The sequence below is a fragment of the Corvus kubaryi genome, unplaced genomic scaffold, assembly GCF_017639235.1.
Source record: "Corvus kubaryi isolate FWS band 111438036 unplaced genomic scaffold, C.kubaryi_AGA036_p1.0 137, whole genome shotgun sequence".
Classification (NCBI taxonomy): domain Eukaryota; kingdom Metazoa; phylum Chordata; class Aves; order Passeriformes; family Corvidae; genus Corvus; species Corvus kubaryi.
The window spans coordinates 9555234-9574460 of NW_024580671.1; the positions used below are offsets into that span (position 1 = coordinate 9555234).

The 19227-nt window shown below is 42.4% G+C and overlaps 1 protein-coding gene across 2 annotated transcripts; it reads right to left on the reverse strand.

The window, feature by feature from the left end:
• Positions 1-633: 633 nt before the first annotated feature.
• Positions 634-16034, reverse strand: DYRK2 (dual specificity tyrosine phosphorylation regulated kinase 2). Of its 2 annotated transcripts, XM_042017826.1 has the most exons (3): positions 15630-16032; positions 14744-14880; positions 634-6380 (listed from the first exon to the last, which is right to left on the reverse strand). In XM_042017826.1, the coding sequence occupies exons 1-3, from the start codon at positions 15682-15684 to the stop codon at positions 4776-4778; spliced, it is 1797 nt and encodes a 598-aa protein (XP_041873760.1). In that variant the 5' UTR covers positions 15685-16032; the 3' UTR covers positions 634-4775. The 2 variants fall into 2 exon arrangements, with proteins under 2 accessions (XP_041873760.1, XP_041873761.1); XM_042017827.1 differs by lacking the exon at positions 14744-14880 and having other exon boundaries at positions 15630-16034.
• Between the last annotated feature and the right edge of the window lie 3193 nt (positions 16035-19227).

Here is a 19227-nt window from a genome sequence, read left to right on the forward strand (position 1 = left end):
AAAGACAGTTCTGAGCTAAATGGTAAAATTACACTGGATGTATTTGTGAACAGAACTTAGCTCAGTCTAGCCTACCAGCTTTGTTTAGTATGCTCTCATTATCCTGGGACTTTACGAAGTCCGACAGACTCTGAAAACTCAGTCTGACACAAATATCAGTGCAGAAATCTAGGTCTTTTAAAAGCAGATTTAAGAAAAAGAACACACACTGTAACTGCCTCAATCAAGTATGTCTCATAAAATCAGATCTATTCTTATTTTTTTAAATCTTTCAAAAGCAACTAAAAAAACTTACAACAGCCATGTCCACAATATTCCTGCCAAAGATCTTTTCTCTCAAATATGGGGCAAATAAAAATACAAAACATACTACTTTCTAAGTCCTCAGAAGAACTTTAGAAACCTCAGGGCAAAAGCAGCCTTTGGGCAATATTCAAGGCTGTCAAGACACATAAAGCAGTAGACGAGTCATCCTCCACGAATAGATGATTGCTATATAGATACCAGCAAGCAAGCTCGGGGACAAAGGCACTGCTGCCACTGACTGAGAAGGCCCTTCTGCATTTAAGAAATGTCAGCATTCCAAGGGCTCTCTTTATGACTCCAAAAAAACCCAAAGTACAGTAGAGAGAATTAAAGTAGGACATAAAATTTTATTCTGAAATGATCTCTGGCCACAACAATAAAATGTAACAAATATTCACTAGAACAGTCTTAACTCCTGTCATCAGCTGTACAATACATACAGTATCATAAAACTGGCCACTAGGATTAAAACCCACTACAACATCTTTAATGTTAAGTGGCAACAGCAGCATCTCACAGAAAATTATACATAAATATATACACAGTCCACATTCAATCATTTTTCACATGTTTTCAGTACACACAGTTGCAGCATATTACAGTCACGTGTCTAAGTCATTGCCCAATAAAAACCCAAGCTACTGCTTAGACGCAATTGTAGCAGTTGAACTGAGTAATTACAATTTGTAGCAGAGATGTACAAGCCCCTAGAAACAATAATTCAAAATGTTATTTTATTTAAATGCTACCATAGCATTACACTGGGCAATATTCTAATCTTTGCTGACTGTAAAAAGAGTTCTTTTCGTATTTATCACAAATATTACTGATGGAAAAAAAATATTAAGAAATGGAGAGCATTAAATAATGCACACCCTTTCCTAAAGATTTTAATATTGCCCGATGCTACTTATGTCTTTTAAGTGTTTTCAACATTCCCATGAAGTCATTTATAACTCCAAACCACCCACCAAGTTAAAAGTGGCTTAAGTGCCTTGCACCCAAATTGTAAAAATCCCTGGCCACCTTTATAAGAGCCAGGCACATATAAAAGGAATGCACTTTGGTTCATACCAAATGCCCTGGGATTAAATCACACTATAAAACTAAAGAGTTTGAGGTAAATTTTTACAAATACAGTTGATTTCTGTCTAGTGTCACTATAACAAAAAATTATTTAAAAAAAAAATGAATTTGATGTTAAAGTACAACCAATGAGGAAGGGCCATCTTTAACCCTTTAATGAGACGGTACCACAAGAACAGAGTGTCCTCTCCACCCTAGCAGTGTGACTGCCTTATTGTTTCTATTAAGGCCTCGATCATCTACAGGATGTTTTAAGACAGGTATAGCACTTAAAAATAGATTTCATCCCTACTAAGCAAGGGTTAAAGAGGCCAAGATGCATTTGTAACAAAAGGCACATTGTTAACACCAAGGGCACAATCCATCCTCTATTCTTAATCTACACATCTTGCATCACTCTCTTGTTCCAACACTTAAGTGGTAATGAACACACCAGCGGTGCAAGAAACTGAGCCAAGTGAGACTGCAACCAAAGACAACACTGTGCTGTTACTAAATCTGAAAATAGCTCAGACACCCCCAGACAATGGTAACATGTGAGACGAAGCACTGTTTCCAAGCCAACTTCTATCAGCCTAATTATCAGAGCCCTTAGAATAAAATCACATCAAAGCAAGAGGCAATGTCCTTCCACCCCCCCTTTTTTTTTTTTACAGGTATATATAAGCTACAATAAAATGCAGCTACATCACTTAAAAACCTTGATGTAGCTGCTCCTTTAGTATAGAGGAAGTTCCACTGTATCTGGGTTAAAAAAATAGCTCTTCACACTATATTTTGGCCTTTAAGTTTCCGGTAGCATTTATGAAGAAGGTGAATCATAAATGCATTATTGGCATTAAGAACTGGTTACATGAAAAAGAAAATTCAGTGGTTGTAGCCCATTAATGACCCATGAACATCATGAATGTTTTCACCTTGTTGCCATGGGAGGCAGGAACATGTATCAATGTCTGCTTTAAAAAATACCAAGGGAGATGATTCTTCTTTCACCCTTAACATCAGCATCCCTATTTCCTGACTTTTGCAGGGGGAGTTAAGGTAGAAAGGAGTAAAAAGGAGTAAAGCCAAGCAGGTGGTGGAAGAAGTAAAGATTCCCTGTTACCATAGAAAAATACATAGTATTGTATTCCCACAGTCATGAGAGTTAGTTAATTTTACATTAAAATTAATATATCTCTTTTCCAGACTTAGAATTTACTGACCATAATTTACTGGATATTCATATTCTAAACCCCACTTTTCTTAGAAGTAGTATTATATTTCATTTTCAACATGATTTCATACATGTTTACATATTGCACTTACACATACTGTATAAAGTTGTGAACAGTTAACACTAAATAATTTAATTTGACTAGAGGCAGGAAATTACCTTTTTATTTTAAAAAGTAAGAAAAATTCTTGATTGACAGTCTAATTTTTACATTTATCAATCAACAAATACCATCCTTTGCTCAGAAATTATTTTGGAGCTTCTTTAGATGTTGACTTTTTGGCAAGAAGTTCAGCGGTATGTTTCCTGAGAATTCTGTCACTTTTCACTTAATATCCCTCCCCCAGTCTTACATTAAATTAAAAATAAAACAAACCAACAAACAAAAATTAAGCTGTAAGTGGTAAATTAACGGATATGAAGGAGAACTTAACCGGAAACTTTCTTGGCCTCTCAGGGGACCATGCTTTAAGTAATTTTCATAATTTGTACAAGTAACTCAGTAAAATCTGTGCATATAAATGTTGTTTGTAAGTAAAGTTACTGAGGTTTAATGCAATCCATTCTAGTAAGTCTTGTCCTAACATCTATAAACCCATCTAGATTGTTCTACTTTGTTTAAAATTCCCTTTTCGTATGTTTTATGCATCCAATGTAGACCACAGCTGTTGTATGTATTAAAATACTGATCTCAGATTTCAAACTGTTCCTGTTGAAAACACGCTACAACATGTGAATACCTCTCTCACAGGTCTAGATACTATTCTTCAGTAAAGACCATCTTTCTTCCATGAATGCAGTTAAAAGTAAAAAAGAAAAACCAAGCATTAGCACACACACACGAACAAATCTACACATATCTCTAACTGTTCTTTCAAAGTCAATTTTCATCTACAAATGCCAAAGATTAAATCAAATTCCAAGTGCTTAGCTTTCCTTTGATAATTCTCCCTTTTTAGAAACTATCTAGGATGGTGTCTTCCAACCGAAAAGCTTTCCACTGAGGATCTTTCCTTCTACAGTTAAGCTGTCTAAGGCGAAGTACTCCTCTACAGGAAACAATGAAGTAACATCATGTTTGCCCCTATGTGCAGAGTTGATCTGAAATGTAAATGTACCACAGAAGTCACAGTCGCTCAAACATTGTCAGAAGAAATAAAAGCAACCTTGAAATCCATGTAGTTTAACAGTCTGGAAGTTACAGTATAAAACTGACAGAATGAGCACTTCTGCCTATGTCATTTTGGGAGATCAAGCTGCACATTAGAAAAAACAGAAGAGAAGAGATAGGAAAAAAAAAATGAAAAAAGAGAACCTGTGTGAATGCTCAATGTTACAGACCTGAAACGAAGTTCAGAACATTTTGCTTTACCAACTAATCAGCCACTTTCAAATTCAGAGAAACAGACATACTGCCATTTTCACGCTTTCCAAGACTACCCGTTCCTCTCACTCTACCACATGGCATGCAAGGTAAGAGAGTCATTTTAGCCCTGGTGTTCTTATTTTTTGCATTATATTTGAATGATCACTTTAATCAAAGCCCACTACTTTTAAATAGAGAAAGCGTTCCATAGGAGGTGACGGTATCATTAGTGATACCATGACTTTCTCTGGGCTACCACATAAAAAATGACAATAGAACATGCTATGGCTCCACTTTAAACTACAAGTTTACAAGTGCTTAACTGTATTCTTTGAGTATTCTCCCTGGAGTCCAGTCAGTCATAGATGCGAGTGTTCACAGAATCAAGACCAAACCCATGAAATCCAAAAGGTAGTCTTTCAAATTTACCCCAGGTTAAAACTAATATGAACCATGGAAGAGGAAGGTTAATACCTTTGATACCACACTGCAATGCATGACAGTCATGTTGTAACCAGTGGCCTGCCACTGATGTTTATTACTGTGTCACACTAGTTACAGTAAGGCTAATTGTACTGTAGAAGACAAACATTTTAAAAAATAAGTATAAAAACTTAAAGCATTGTCCCCATGTTTTTATAAAAACAAAATCAACATTTCTTACATTTAAAATGAGTGCTGAAAGATACAAATGAACAGATTTATTGAGCAAATAAAAATGCATATCTGAGCTAATTTTTCATACAAATAAGGCTCAGCCACACTGTATCTCTCATATTAACAGCATTGGGTTTTTCAAACTCAGCTAACGAGTTTTGGCAACACTGTTCTTTGCTGAATATTCCCATTGGCATCCGTCATCTGTGCCAAATTAGTCCTCAGTTTTGAAGCTGAGCTTGAAGTCGGAGGTAACTTGGAAATTGAAGTTATAGCACCAGTACTATCTGCAATTCTCTTTGCCGAGGCCTTTTCCCCAGTTGGAGGTTTTGGCAAACGTCTCCTTAGCCAGGGATGCCGCAAAGCCTGGCTGGGTGTCATACGGACAGCAGGATCCCATTCTAAACACTGTTTTAAGAAGTCAAGGAAGAGGGGATCATCACATCCCTTTAATGCGTTACCCCATTCTCTGCTCTCTGGCGGGCCGCGGAGCTTTCCCCTCCGAGAGCGTCCACCATTAAGTATTACAGAGCCATCAGACAAGGTTGTGATGCTGCAATAGCGGGGATAACCCTTAGAGCTCACAAAGTTTTTCGCTCGCTTGGATGCATCTAAGAGTTTTGGAGAAGGCATGCCCAATAGTTCAATCATACAAGCCAGCTGGTCTCCTTCATCTTCTCCAGGTAAAAGTGGATAACCAGTCAGAAGCTCTGCTAGGATACAGCCCAAGCTCCACATATCTATGGGCATCCCATAACGAGCACCAAGGATGACTTCAGGTGCACGATAAAACCGTGACTGAATGTAAGTGTAGACACGCTGATGCTCGTAACAACTTGAGCCAAAATCAATCACTTTAATACCACTTCTACCCTGTTGCTTCAACAGAATGTTCTCAGGTTTAAGGTCACAGTGAATGATTCTGTTTTTGTGCAAAGCATCCAAGCACTGTAAAATTGAGTGGGCAAACTTCCGAACCAAAGGTAGGCTAAAGCCCTGAAATTTGTTTTTCTTTATTAATTCATAAAGGTTCATGCTCAGCAACTCAAATGTCATGCAAATATGGCTGCGGAATGTGAAGTTTTCCAACATGTGAATAACATTCATGTTGTTATCCTTATCTTGTTTCCGGAGATGTTCCAGGATCTTAATTTCTTCCGCAGCTTGGCGGTGGAAACGTTTTTCATTTCTCACCATTTTTAGTGCCACATGCTGATGCATCTTGTGATCGTAGGCTTTCACCACCTGCCCAAAGCTTCCTTTCCCTATAACTTTCAGGACTTCATACCTGTATGCAATATGATCATGGGGTACTTGTATGTAAGACCCCTGGTCATCATCATACCCACAGTTGTTTGAACCACCAATCACACCTTGCCGCTTCTTTGCATTTGGACCCAAGAAGTATATTTCAGGGTAGCTAAAAATCTCATGATGCTCAAAAGCTGTTAATTTTTGCATGTATTGCTTCATTGCCTGCTCTGGTGTGGTAACAGAGGCTTTCACCTTCCCTGTTGTTCCATCTGTAGACTTCAAAGAGCTGGAGCTCCCTTGTCGCCTGTGGGCACTCTCTGACTGTCTGTCCTGAACCACTGGCAATCCAGATTTGCCTAGCGTTGTAAGTCCATTTGGCTGCGTTGTCAGAACCGTTCTCTTGTTACTATTATCTTCAAAGAGCTGCTGAACCTGGATTTGTCCATGGCTACCAACATGTAGGTGCTCATTCATTGTGTGTTTACTGCCTCCAACCTAAAATTGAAAATAAATACATACCCAGTTAACAAGAAAGACATGAACTCCATGCTTCAACATTCACTCTGCAACCCTCCCTTCTGCCTAAATCACCTCAAAACGAAGTGTTTTCTTAGAAGTCAATTGTTTATGGATAATCTAAACAATACAGCACATATACTGTGATACTGCTGGATGCTATTAAATTTCCTGGTTCTTCTTTCTCAAATGCTATTTTCATGACTCTCCAAAATGTCTGCAACAAGGCAATCACAAACTTGCTACCATGAGAAGCTAACAATTTCTCCAAGGAATCTTCAAGACAGCAGTCCTGTAACATCAAGATGCATGCTTGAGGGACATCAGACTTTATAGAAAATAGTAGCTGTTTTACAGATGCTGGAGATCAATATATAATGCCTGCTAGAACTTACATGGCTAAGGCTCTTCAGAAATCAAGATTTTAACTTGTTCCTAAATTTGCTGTATATCAAAAGTTCCAGACACATTTTTCAGCAATAAGGAATGTGCTGTGACATGCACAAAGAGGAAAAGAACCCACACATTTCTGAAGTTCAAGAATATAACTTACTGCTTGCAATTGAGACAGTCACAATTTAGGAAAACATTCCAATCAATGAAGAATAAGCATATCCTTCAGCACTTTCCCAAACCATACTGACAATAACTTTTAACCAAAATGAGATGTGGGGCCTTATGCAGACTTGAGTAGAAAGCAAATCTTTCCCTTGAGGAACATACAAGTAACTTTATTTTAAAGGAATATTTAAAAAAAGCATTAATAGACTTTAGAAATTACATTTGTTCTTGACAGTGCTTACTTGGGAATAAACAGCATCATTCAGCATTTTCAAGCAAACGAACAGCAAGTATTGGGGTGTGAAAACAACTACTGCGCCAAACCCGTTATTTTTAAGAAGAAACAAGGAATTTACAAGCACACCTGCCACTAAAATAGCTGTCCTTAGAATTCCTCATTTGCTCTGAAGTAGAGGATAATTAGTTTGTCTTCTGCCTGGTCTTACACAAATGTGAGAAGAATTCCCCTGCTGTCTCTCCAGCTGATTCACCGATCTTAATATTTATATCAAATTACTAACAAAAAGTTCACTGATACTGTCAGACAGATGATCAGGCCAGGGTTGAGAGCACTTTTCATTTAAACCGTGTTTTTTCTAGGCAGCTAAGGATAACACATTCCCTGTTCACTTTAGGCTGCTGAAATAAAATCAGAAAATGACAGTTGTGTGCTGTGATATGAGGCAATGAAATCTGTGCTGCAACAGCAGAAGTGCTTCCTAATGAGAAAACCCAGACATGCAACGGACACTCGAGCATACTTTTTGCTTCTGTTAAGGCATCAGTTTGATACAGCAGAAGCATATTTTTGTAAATTCAGTAACTTGTTCCCAAAGACTTGCCAGCTGGACACCAGCTTCACCTCTGGACAGTATTTTGGTATTTCCAGCTCTGAAACTCACATAATGTAAGAACAAGGGCTCTTGCGGACTGCTTCTGCCAAGTTCACTGCTCTTGTGATTCCATTTTGACTCATGTTGAATAACTGGTTCATTCAACATTGCAGTTTGACTGTGTATGTTTGTTTGCAGAGAAATTTAGGCTCACACTATCAAATTTGATCAATCTCATAGAAAACATTACCACACAATCACAATTCAGAGCAAAGATGTTTGTAACACTTAAGCACAGTGAAGATATACTGGAAAGCAACAAAAACTCCCTTCCTAGTTTGATGTCTCAAAAGCAGCAGAAATTAAATCATTAAGAGGACTTAATGATCTTATCCCTACAGGCAATTCCTTCAGGTCAAGTTTGAGGCATGCTGCAGTAGCAGTTTCCTGAAGGTTGCCCTGATCCTCTATATAAACAGCAGTTACTGCAAAGAAAAACAACAAATGGCCCCAAGAGCTGCTAAATCACCCATTTCAGAAGAACCAGACCTTGTTAGTAAGATGTGTCATAGGTTCAGCACATGCAACACCACAGAACTGTGCAAGAAAGGCATAATGAAGCAGCAGAGTAAACATACAATTCCAAAGACTCAAGCTAGGAAATTCCAGGTACAAAAATTTCTTCTCCAACACTAACTGAACAACAAAGCAGAACATATCTACACAAACTGGGAGCAGGTAATACTACTATAGACAATGAGCAAGAAAAGAGTATCGCCAAGAAAATAATGTTTAAGAATTTTTTAACCCAAGTATTCATTGCCACAGCTCACATCTTGAATTTTTTTTTCCCCTCAAGTCGCCTGTTTTCACAGTTAACTATTTTTCATGCTTCTTAAGCACTGCTTGCTTCAATATATGTACTGAGAAGTTCTTCAGGGCTTGGAAAAAAACCCATATATTTATTCCTTCTCAACAGGGACTAAAAAGTTCTTTTTTCTAAAAGTGTGCTTGCAAACACATTCTAAAGCGTAAACCATTAGCTCTGCTTCCTGCATCTTCAGGCAGGTTCATGGTTTCTCTTGCTACTGACAGGTTGGCTGTTTTTGTTTCAAGCAGCAGAATAAAATCAGCAGCAGTGTTCCAACTTCAACCCAAATACAAAGTGACTGGTTTTGCTGGTTTCAGTCAGCTGCTGCTTGGGAATGCAAATGCAGATGCAGACAGTAGCAATGGTTTTCTTCGTGGAAAGAAAAACACCACATTATCACAGGCTCTATTCCAAAAGCTGCGTGGGAGAAGAGACCCACTCTTCTTTCAAAAAAGTCTGACAGGAGTTTTAGAGTGATCAGACACAACACAACCATGAAGCCCATACGAAGAACAGACTTTCCTCATCTCAGAGTACTGCCTGCACAAGTACCACCACATCGTCTTCTATTTCCAACCTGGATAAGGGTTGGATTCGCACCATTCCTTTGCTCTGCCTATCTACTTCTGGCTACTGGGTGTCTTGAGATTGCTGTCAAGTTCAGGCTTGCACTACTCACGAGCTCCACAGGCTTCACCAGCAACACTGTAAGTTCCTGTACCACAACTAATGGGCTTGGCAAGCTACAAAAGACTACAGCCTTCTTAGTCCAGTACCAAACTGTTCTTAGTACGCAGAAGCTCCATCAGCCTTTCAACTGCAACCATAAACCTGAGAGGTTTATAACATGTCTCCATTTTACTTCTGCAGATGGACCTGTAAATTCCAGAACCAACAACCTACACAACTGATTACCGGCATGCACTTATGAAGCTTACTTATTATATATTGTATTGTCTGTGCTCAAACCCATCCACACCTCCTAAGATTTACATATTTTTGTAGCACACATAATCAAAAACTTACTGTTGTTAAGTCTGTAAAATATACTGAAATAACAGGTGAGCTTGATCTTTCTGAATGTCCTGGCATCATCAATTACATAACAGCAAATGTTGCAATAGGATGTTTCTTTCCTCTCTCAGTAGTTTCTCATAACTTCAAAATCACCATTAAGATTTTACTTTTACTTTGGTATATTCAGTTTATGGAAGTTGATGACTATGCCAAAAACATTCACCTAATCTTTGAAGTAGATACACCAAGCAAAACAAAACAAAAATAGACCCTAAACTATAATCAAAACAAATAAAAACGCAACAAAACTTTAAAATTTGAGGGTGGTATTATTTGGGGGTTTTTTTGGTTTGCTTTGCCTTCACGAACGGATTTAGGAACAGAAGTAGAACAATAACTTACTATACTTAGGCTACAGACCTCTAACACCACAGAAGTAGCAGAAAGATGAGTCCACCCTGCTAACAAGATAAATGGGCAAACCCATTTACAATTCCTTTGCATTAACACTCACCCAATGCATTGGTCTGTTTCAAGACCGTTCTAAAAGACTACTTATAGGATCGATCCCCACAGGAGCATATACCTCTTCTCAACTTTATCTTCCAAATGCATCAAGATATTATGTAACTGTATCATATTTCATCTTTGTAACAGTCACTTCATGTGATTATTAGCACCCTATAAAACTATCCAAGACAGACACGATTCAGCTATATATTATCATTTTATTTTGAGCAAAACCACAGAAAAAAGATTTTGCTGTCAATCAGAATCTAAAAAGGTTTGTAAAATGAATCTTAATAATAGACCAATCATGATGGCCTGCTGAAATACTGCACAGGAATAAGATGTCATTATCTGCTATTACTTTGCATAGATGAGGACAAAGGGAGAAACAGTGTTCTGAAGTAGTAACTTAATTAAAGAATAATTGTGACACTATATACCCCTTCCTTTACAGCATTTCTGGGCGTGCCAGTTTCAGCCCTACAGTGTCTAACACACGAGAGGCATATGGTATCAGGTGTAGCATGCTTCACTGCCTATTTTGTTGACTACAAAACAAAAGCCTAAGCAAATGTACAAAAGGCCTTCTTTTTCCTTGATAAACTAATTCAGCAGCATTCCTCTGCTCAGAACTAAAAATACTTGCTAATTAGTACAGTGATAATAATGCTGGATTATCCCTAATGGTTTTATCGTGAGTATGGGTTTTATACACCAAAAAAGACTAAGCCTTTGTTGAGCTTGTGACTCAACAAGAGTGGTAGAAAGGATTTTTGCTGTTGTTGTATCTGGTCCCTATAAGCTCATTTTATGAAAAGTTAACTCTAACTTTATATAGCAAATATTTTCACAGACTGAACTATGCCTCAAGAGCGATACTGATCCTTAAATTTTTTCATCCTGCTAGGGCCACAATGAGTTTGAATACTTCTGAGACACCCTGGATTTATTACATATGATGAAACCCAAAAGGACAGTCAATGCACCCTAAACTGAACCCCTTGGGTAAGGTGAACTATACACATATGAGGCATGTGCCCAGAAGTACTGCAGTCCCCACAGCACCACAGTCACCATCTGCTGGAACCCAAGTTTCACAGCCCACTCCCATAGCCCTTGAAAGTTATGATAGCTTCATATTCCCCCTAGATGCAAATTTTAAATAGACAAAGAAACACCCAAAGAAAACTAGATATAATAAAATCCAGGTCATGACTGCATAGTTATTTCCACTCAAATGTGACAGCATTTCTATGGCAATTTAATACATGAACACACCATAATAGGAAGGTATTTGCTTTGGTTTTACCTGCTTTGAAGCAGATGACCACAGTAAAAACTGGCAGCATGTGACATACCAGATCTTTGTATTAATGAAGTCCAGGAATCTCGTTCCATTATAATGTAAGTCAATTAAAAAAAAATTAAATTAAAAAAAAGCAAAATGAAGACTGAAGGACTGATGCAAAAGTACATGGACAAACATTCAACCCTCGTGGCAAGAGAAAATAGGTTTGCTGTACAGAAATCTTAGAAAGGGCTTGAAGGAGGGAGGGCACTGAATCATGCATTGTAAATGGGTTGTTTTACAGTACTAGACAGGAGGATAAAAATCATTAATAGTGCTACACTGCAAGAGAAACAGGAACAGTGCGGAATGCAGGGATACATGCTAAGTAAGAAAGAACAGACATGGGGCTAAGCAGAAGACAGAGAAAAGTCTGGAAAAGGGACTCACAGACAGGTTGGGATTTACACAAGCAGAGCAGCAGGCAAGCAAGATAATCTCTACTGCAGCATGTCAACTGGATGCAAGAACACCATAATGAAATAGGAGAGAGTGAATGGAAAAAGGTTCCAATCATCAAGGCAAGAACTTAGGGCTTCAAAAGAGAAAGCAATGACTTTGGAGAGGAAAATGAAGAAGACAAGGGATTGGAAACAGGTTCACGTTTCCCACCATGAGCCAAAAAAGACAGCCAGGGATAGAAGCAGACACAAATAAGCCTAGGATGAAGGCACTTAAAAAAAAAAATAAACAAAACCTTTCCCTGGTACAACACACAACCCCACCTGCTTAGCAACAAAGGCTGCTGTGCTTGAAAAGACTGCCACCAAAACCTCTGTTCTGTTTTATGAAGCTTGTGTAAAATAGCATCTTCCCCCCTTCTACCCGTGCTATTTATAATCTACCAAACAATGAAATTTCACTTGACAGTAGGAGACCAGAGTTTCAGCAGAGGCTGGATCACACAAACAAGGAATATGACAGGTAGTTGATTTTTCCTCTGTCTGGATTAAAAGAAAAACCCTTTGGCTTAAACTAAATGTAACTTCAATCTCAGTTTCTCTCACAACTAGCATACATACTATACACGCTTATATCCAAACACCAGCAGTTCACCCACTTAAGCACACCGTACCTTCTGAAAGTTTGAAACACAAATACTCTGTTTTTAGCTATTACAGAAGTCACATAGATACAACACAGATGAAAACAAGATAAGCAAATGAACACAAAGAACGAAAATAATTAAAAAAACTGAAAGGACACATTTCAAGGATTGGAGGAAGTGGTGGGATGCAAAACCAATGGTTTCAATCTGTCAGTGTCAGCTGAGGTCAGTAGGCCTAAGTTTACAGTAAGATCACAGAACAGATATTGCCCCACTTTTTTGTTTTCAGGTTAAAATCTAGCATTCTGATGTCGTATCTGATCCTTACCACAAAAAGTTATGTTAGCCAACCACAAAACAACCACCTACAAAATCCAGCAAGGCAGTATGAGGTATTTCTGTAATAGCACCGAAGGCTAAATAAAAACTGTAGAGTAGGCTCTTTATCACAAGGAAAGGCAGAGTTTGGAACAGTCAGAATCTAGAGGGACTTGATGCATAGCTATATAATGCTTGATCATTCCTGCATGCTTCCGTAAGTACACATACATATATGGTACATATAAACATATGCTTACATACACAACCATATACTTGTAAAAATACCTGAAACACAGAAACGTAACACTTCAACACCCCTTTGCTTTTATAAAGACTGTATCTTTACATATATATCTATATATCCACAGACACTATATATAATACACATATACAAAGATCTTTGTATAAAAATACCAAAATTCTGTACTTCCAAAATTACTAAGTAGTCACAAATAAATAGGGGGACCACCACACTTTCACAAATCCTAAATTAAGTCTGGGCTCTGTTACATGTAAGCCCCTGCTATTTGTGGGCCCTACTGTAAATGCACTTGTATGATTAGTGTCCAGGCTGTTTGTACTACATTCTTTCTTTTATGATTTTATTAAAAAAAAACCCTAAGCTGTTGCCCCAACTCTAAAATCAAGCAGCACTTAACCAGTATACAAATGTGAAAAAAATTGGCCTTTTATACTAACAAACAATTCAGACATATACACTAGCTACATAAATATACAATGAAGTTGATCTCAAGTACACAGCTCCACCTTGAATTTGCAGAATACTCTTCATTCCTTTTGAGAATATCCTATATATACTGATTTTTTTTTAATTTAAGCCAATTCTTTCTATAAATGGATTTGAATAAGATGTTTTACCCCTGAAGCTACATGGAAAGTCACTGAAACACTAATATCTAAATGCACAGTTTCACCTTCCACTAGCCCATAATCACATTACCATTTAAAGCTCTGACATATGTTTACAAAGATAGTATGTGAGCATCCACGAAGAACTCATTAATTCTATGAAAAGTATGCCATCAATGCCTTTCAGGGTCAGTATGAAATCCTTCAGAATTTAAAAGGAAATGTATGCAATAAAAATTTCAGGTATTTAGTGTTAACATGACAGTATATAGACCCCTCGCTCTTCTCTGTCATGCCTTCAGGACAGAGATACCTTCTCTTATCCATATATAGTGGCATACTCGGGAAGTTTCATTCCTAGTAGATTAACTAGGAGTGTGAGATAACGTGAGATATCACAGAACCGGAAAATACCATCCTTTTCATGCCATCAGCGGTTATTTCTTTATAGGTACACTACTGCAGCAATAAAGGTAGATTCATCCAATCATTGTCCCTGAGCAGAGCGATAGCTGTTTCTAGGGAAGACTGCGATCAGCCTGAGCTAATCAGACGTGTAAAGGGGAGAGTAGCCTTCATTTTTCACCACAGTTCATACAACACTTTAATCACAGAGACTAACCTCATCTCAAAAAAAGCATTCACCAGAACATCTCCTCTATGCGAGTGTGAAAGATCGAATTTGTCACTAAAAATCAGACACAAAACCAGACTGAAGGGGGGTGGCGGGAGAGGGAGAAAGCAATGTGTGCAGTTACAGGGTCCCAGCCTCACAACAAGCATGCACATTTCATCGGAGCCTGCAGGAATTAAATGCACGTTGCTCCTGCACCATGCGCCTTGGGGGGCCCATGCGCGCTCGGTCCCGCCACTGGGGATACCCGGCGAGCGGAGCGGCGAGACCCCGGGGCCAGATGCCCCTTCCCCGCACCCCGTCCACACCCTCCCCGTGCCCGGGCTCACCGTGTGGGAAGCGTTGCTGGCCCTGAGCGGCGGCAATGCGAGGGGCGACGGCGGACCGGTCCCAGCTCCTGCCCGGGAGACCCCGGCTCCGGTGCCCGGGGAAGACGGCAGCGGGCGGCCGCTGTCCCCTGCCCTGCCTGCAGAGAGCAGAGGGGTGAGCGCGGTGGGCAGCGAGGCCGTCGGGGCGGCGGCGGCAGCGGCCCCAGCGCTCGGCCGGCACCGCCGCCCGTCTTGCTTCGGGCAGAAGCCATTAAAAGCTAATCACCGCCGCGGCGCACACACGCACCGATCCGGCTAATAGCGCGGGCGGGCCGTGCTCGCCCGGCTAAACCCTTCATCCGAGATTAACCCGCCACCGGCAGGCGCCTAACCGGGAGAACGAGCCGGCTCTGCTCCGCGCACGCCTCGGGGCTGGACGGCTGCCCGCGCCCCCCGCCTCCCCCCGAGCCGTCTGGCACGGCGAAATCCCGCCGCCGCCGGGGACCCGCCAGGAGTTCACAAGTCTGCCGCGGGAAGCGGCGGCGAGCACCGCTGTCCCTTGTCAAACGCAGCCGCTCCGGCACTCGCGGCGACCCCCAGTTCTCCTTGGGTCGTTTCCTTCTGTGATTTCTCTCGGCCCCCCTCACCCCGCCCCGCTCCGCTCCCCCGAGGCGAGCTCGCCATCCCGCACAACAGCGGCTCGCCGGAGCCCAGCGCGCAGCCCCCGACGGCCCCCTGGGCTCGGCTGCCGCGGGGGGAGGGCGGATCATTGTTCGACACACACGGCACCTCTGCGGCGGCAGCCGCGGGGCGCCCGAGCCCCTCCCGCCTCCGGTCCCCCTCCGCCGGGCCTCCGCAGCCCGGCCCAGCGGTGGCGATCGCGGCGGCCCTCGCTCGCTCCCCTTACCGGCTGGGTAGGCAGCACCAGCGGCGACGCTAGCTGAGGGTTTTCTGGTTAACATGGCCGCTGGAGAGGAGGGAGAGGAAAAGGCATGTCAGGGTGGCTCTCCTCCGTTGCTCCTCGGCCTCTCCGGGCGGCGTCTGCCTCTCTTCTCCGATCAGCTACACCCAGACCCAGACACGTCCTGCGCTGCATCCCCCTGGCCCCGGGCCGGCCGGACAGACCCTCCAACGGCCCGCCGTCGCCTCCCGCCGCAACCGCAGCAGCAGCAGCAGCAGCAGCCGCCGCGCCGCCGCCGCAGCCCCCGGCCCAAGCTCATCACCTCCCCCGCCCCCGCCCCGGTCGCCCCGGTCCCCTCGCACGGAGGAGGGGGCAGCAGCAGGCGGCCGGACAGGACCCTCCTCCTCGCGCGGCGGAGCGGGGACAAACAGCGGACAGGATCGGCAGTCCCCGCCCCGTCGGCCGCGTGCCCTCCTTCCGTCCCTCCCCGCCGCTCCCTCCTGCTCCCTACCGCTCCGCCGTCGCGGAGGCGGCGCGGCCCGCGGCTCCCCCTGGCGCCGCACGTCCACCCTTCCGCCCGCCCGCCCGCACAACGGCCCCGCCGCCCGCGCGCCCCGCCCGCACAACGGCCCCGCCGCGCGGAGCCAGGACGCGCCCGGCCGTTGGGCACCGCGGCCGCGCAGCCATGTTGGCCCCGGGCAGGGCGGGACAGGCTCGGGCACAGCGACAGGGACGGGGAGAGGCTCCGGCCGCCCGGGCAGCCCCCGCCCTGGCAGCGCCCGTGTGCACGAGGGGGAGGGGGCGATGCCCGCCGGGAAACCGGCGTGTGTGGGAATCGTGTGTAGGGGCAGAGGAGCCGGGGGACTGCCAGCTCGTCGGGCGGCGGGGACCGCTCTGTTAGCCCGGAAGGACAAAGCTGGCCCCGTGGGACGAAGGATAAATAACTTGAAACGCGTAGTGTTGAAGTGAAAACTTAAAAAAAAAAAAAGGCAATTAGGGAAAAGGAGCTTTTGGGATTGCCCTGGAGGCGTAAGTGCCTCAGCCTAGAATGAGAGTGCGAGGGGCGTTATTTGCCTTGTTTCCCAAACTGCACGACGTGCTTTGTGGAGTACAATGCTTTGAATTCCTGGTTTGTCAGTTCGAACGTCATTACTGCCAAAAATAAAAGACTAAACATTTGCCCCGCTTGGAAAAGCGTTGAAATGAACTGTCCTACCTATGCTCAGCCCTTTTTGAAGTCCATACAGACCTCGCAGGTTTTTCTTTTTGAAACAGCTGTTAGATGTATAGACAGATCTCTGTTCATCCCCTTCCACAGAAAAGACAGAAAAATTAATCCCCCCTATTCCTATGTCTAAGCAGAAAAAAAAAAATTAAATAAATCCATTTCTTTTCCTTTTCCAGTGCCACAGATACATTCATAAGCAAAGACATTTCCTGTTCTGGTACAAAGAAATAAACAATTTCCCTAACTCCTCCTGTCACATAGAGAAAACAATCATACCTTCCTTCTCCTGTCCACACCCACCTAATCTTTTCCCTTCGCTGTAGCTGAAAGAAAGCTTTGTCTTCCTCAATATCCCCCCAGATGTTCACAGGCACTCCCAGTGTCCCTTTCCATTGGCTGCCAGGTGTATAAATGGTGTTTTCTGATTACTTTCTGTATTTTCTCATCATTTGCACAAGCACTGCATGCACATCAAAGATATCTGCATATTAAACATTGTGGTAACATTAGTCTTCTGAGATACCTTAAATGTTTCAGGGATGGCAGATAGAAAAAAAAAAAGATACTTTTCTAGTTAGTCTAGGGAGGGAAGGGGAGGAGGAGAAGCTTGTTCACGCTCAGGCTGGATGAAAAACTGGAATTGATACCAATTATCTTCTTGTAGGGCTTGCAGGAGTTCTTCATCTTGAATGACGTGTCTTTGTGACTGTCAGTGTCACAAATGGTTTCATGCATGTTCTAAGGTTACTTGCACCTAAACACTGAGATAAGACACAGCCTGCTAAGTGTCCGGTTTCAACCCCTTTCCAGTCAGGTACACCATACACAGGATGCTTTCCACAATTTATTCATACACTCTTGGACTGCTATGAAGACTGTGTGAAAAATGGAGCTAGTCTATCACATAGTAAACAATATTTGAATTAACTCAGTGGGAACACATTACATTGGTACCTGTCCAGCTATTCTGATACGCATGTGCTATGTTAGTCTTGAATCCTGAGAGTGGCCTTGGGCCTGCTTGGATGCCTCTCTGTCTCTGTCTCTTTCTCCATCTGCAACCCATCCTGACGTTTGCTGTCAAGGATAGCACCTGATGGAGTCTGAAGTGCAACTCAAGATAAGGGCAAGCCCACCTTGATTCCTTCTGAACGCAATGCAAGAAATGTCAGTTTAAAAGCCCCTTTCATGCAGGATTTAGGTTGATAAAGAAGAGGAACATGCTAATATAATCGCAAAATACCTTGGCTGCAAATAACAATGCCTTTAACAGCCCTCTTCAAAATCATAGAGGCAGATATACAAAGAGAAGAAGAGAGCAAAACCTAAATACTCAAAGACAAAGCAAAGGTTAATTCTTTCATGCCAAGTCTTACACTCAGAAATCTGAACTATTTCCTGTTGAGTGTCCACAGAACTTTCTTTCTGATACTGGCCATAATGAGCATATCAGCACTTTCCAGGCCAGTGCTACATAGGATGAGATCAACAGGCTTCAGTTCCCAGGAGAGAAATAAGTGTTAGGCACCTGACAGGAGAAAGTGTACGGTGCTGAGAAATAAGAGAGCAAAATGAGTCAGAATTTTATTGATCCTTTTTCCTGCTCACTCAGCTTTTATTACCCAAAGGTGTGAACTAACCTGTAATGATAGAAGATTAGTCTTTGCTTTCTTTCAAACAAATCCACTGAGTATTCTTGAGTGACAGACTACTTAGAATCATAGAATAGTTTAGGTTGGAAGGGACTTTAAAAGGCATCTAGTCCAACCCCTTGCAATGAGCAGGGACAGTTTCAACTAGATCAGGTTGCTCAGAGGCCCATCCAACCTGACTTTGAATGTCCCCACCTCTCTGGTGGCACCAACTGTGCCAGTGTTTCATCACCCTTATAAAACATTTCTTCCTCATATCTAGTCTAAATCTACCCCCTCTGAGTATAAAAACTGTACCCCTTGTCCTATCACAACAGGTCCTACCAAAAAGGTTGTCTCCATCATTGTTTTAAGTCTTTTAAGTGTCAAAAGGCCACAATAAGGTTTCCCTGGAGCCTTTTCTTCTCCAGGCTGAACAACCCTGCCTGTCTCAGCCTGTCTTCACAGTGGACGTGCTCCATTACTCTGGTCATTTTTGTGGTCTTCCTCTGGACCCACTCCAACAGGCCCAACTGGTACTTGCAAGGGACTTGTAAGGTAGTGTCATCAAAGCAGTTGTTTTTAAGAGAAATATCTGAAAACTTTCTTTCCAGATGGGTACCCAAAGAGGCCTGCTGACTGGAAAGTGCCAACTCAGTGGGACACAGGCAGTAACTGGTTCTGTACTACAGTGGGCACCTAAGGAAGAAGGTGAACGGGCAGTTGGAGGTGCTGGGGAGAATCA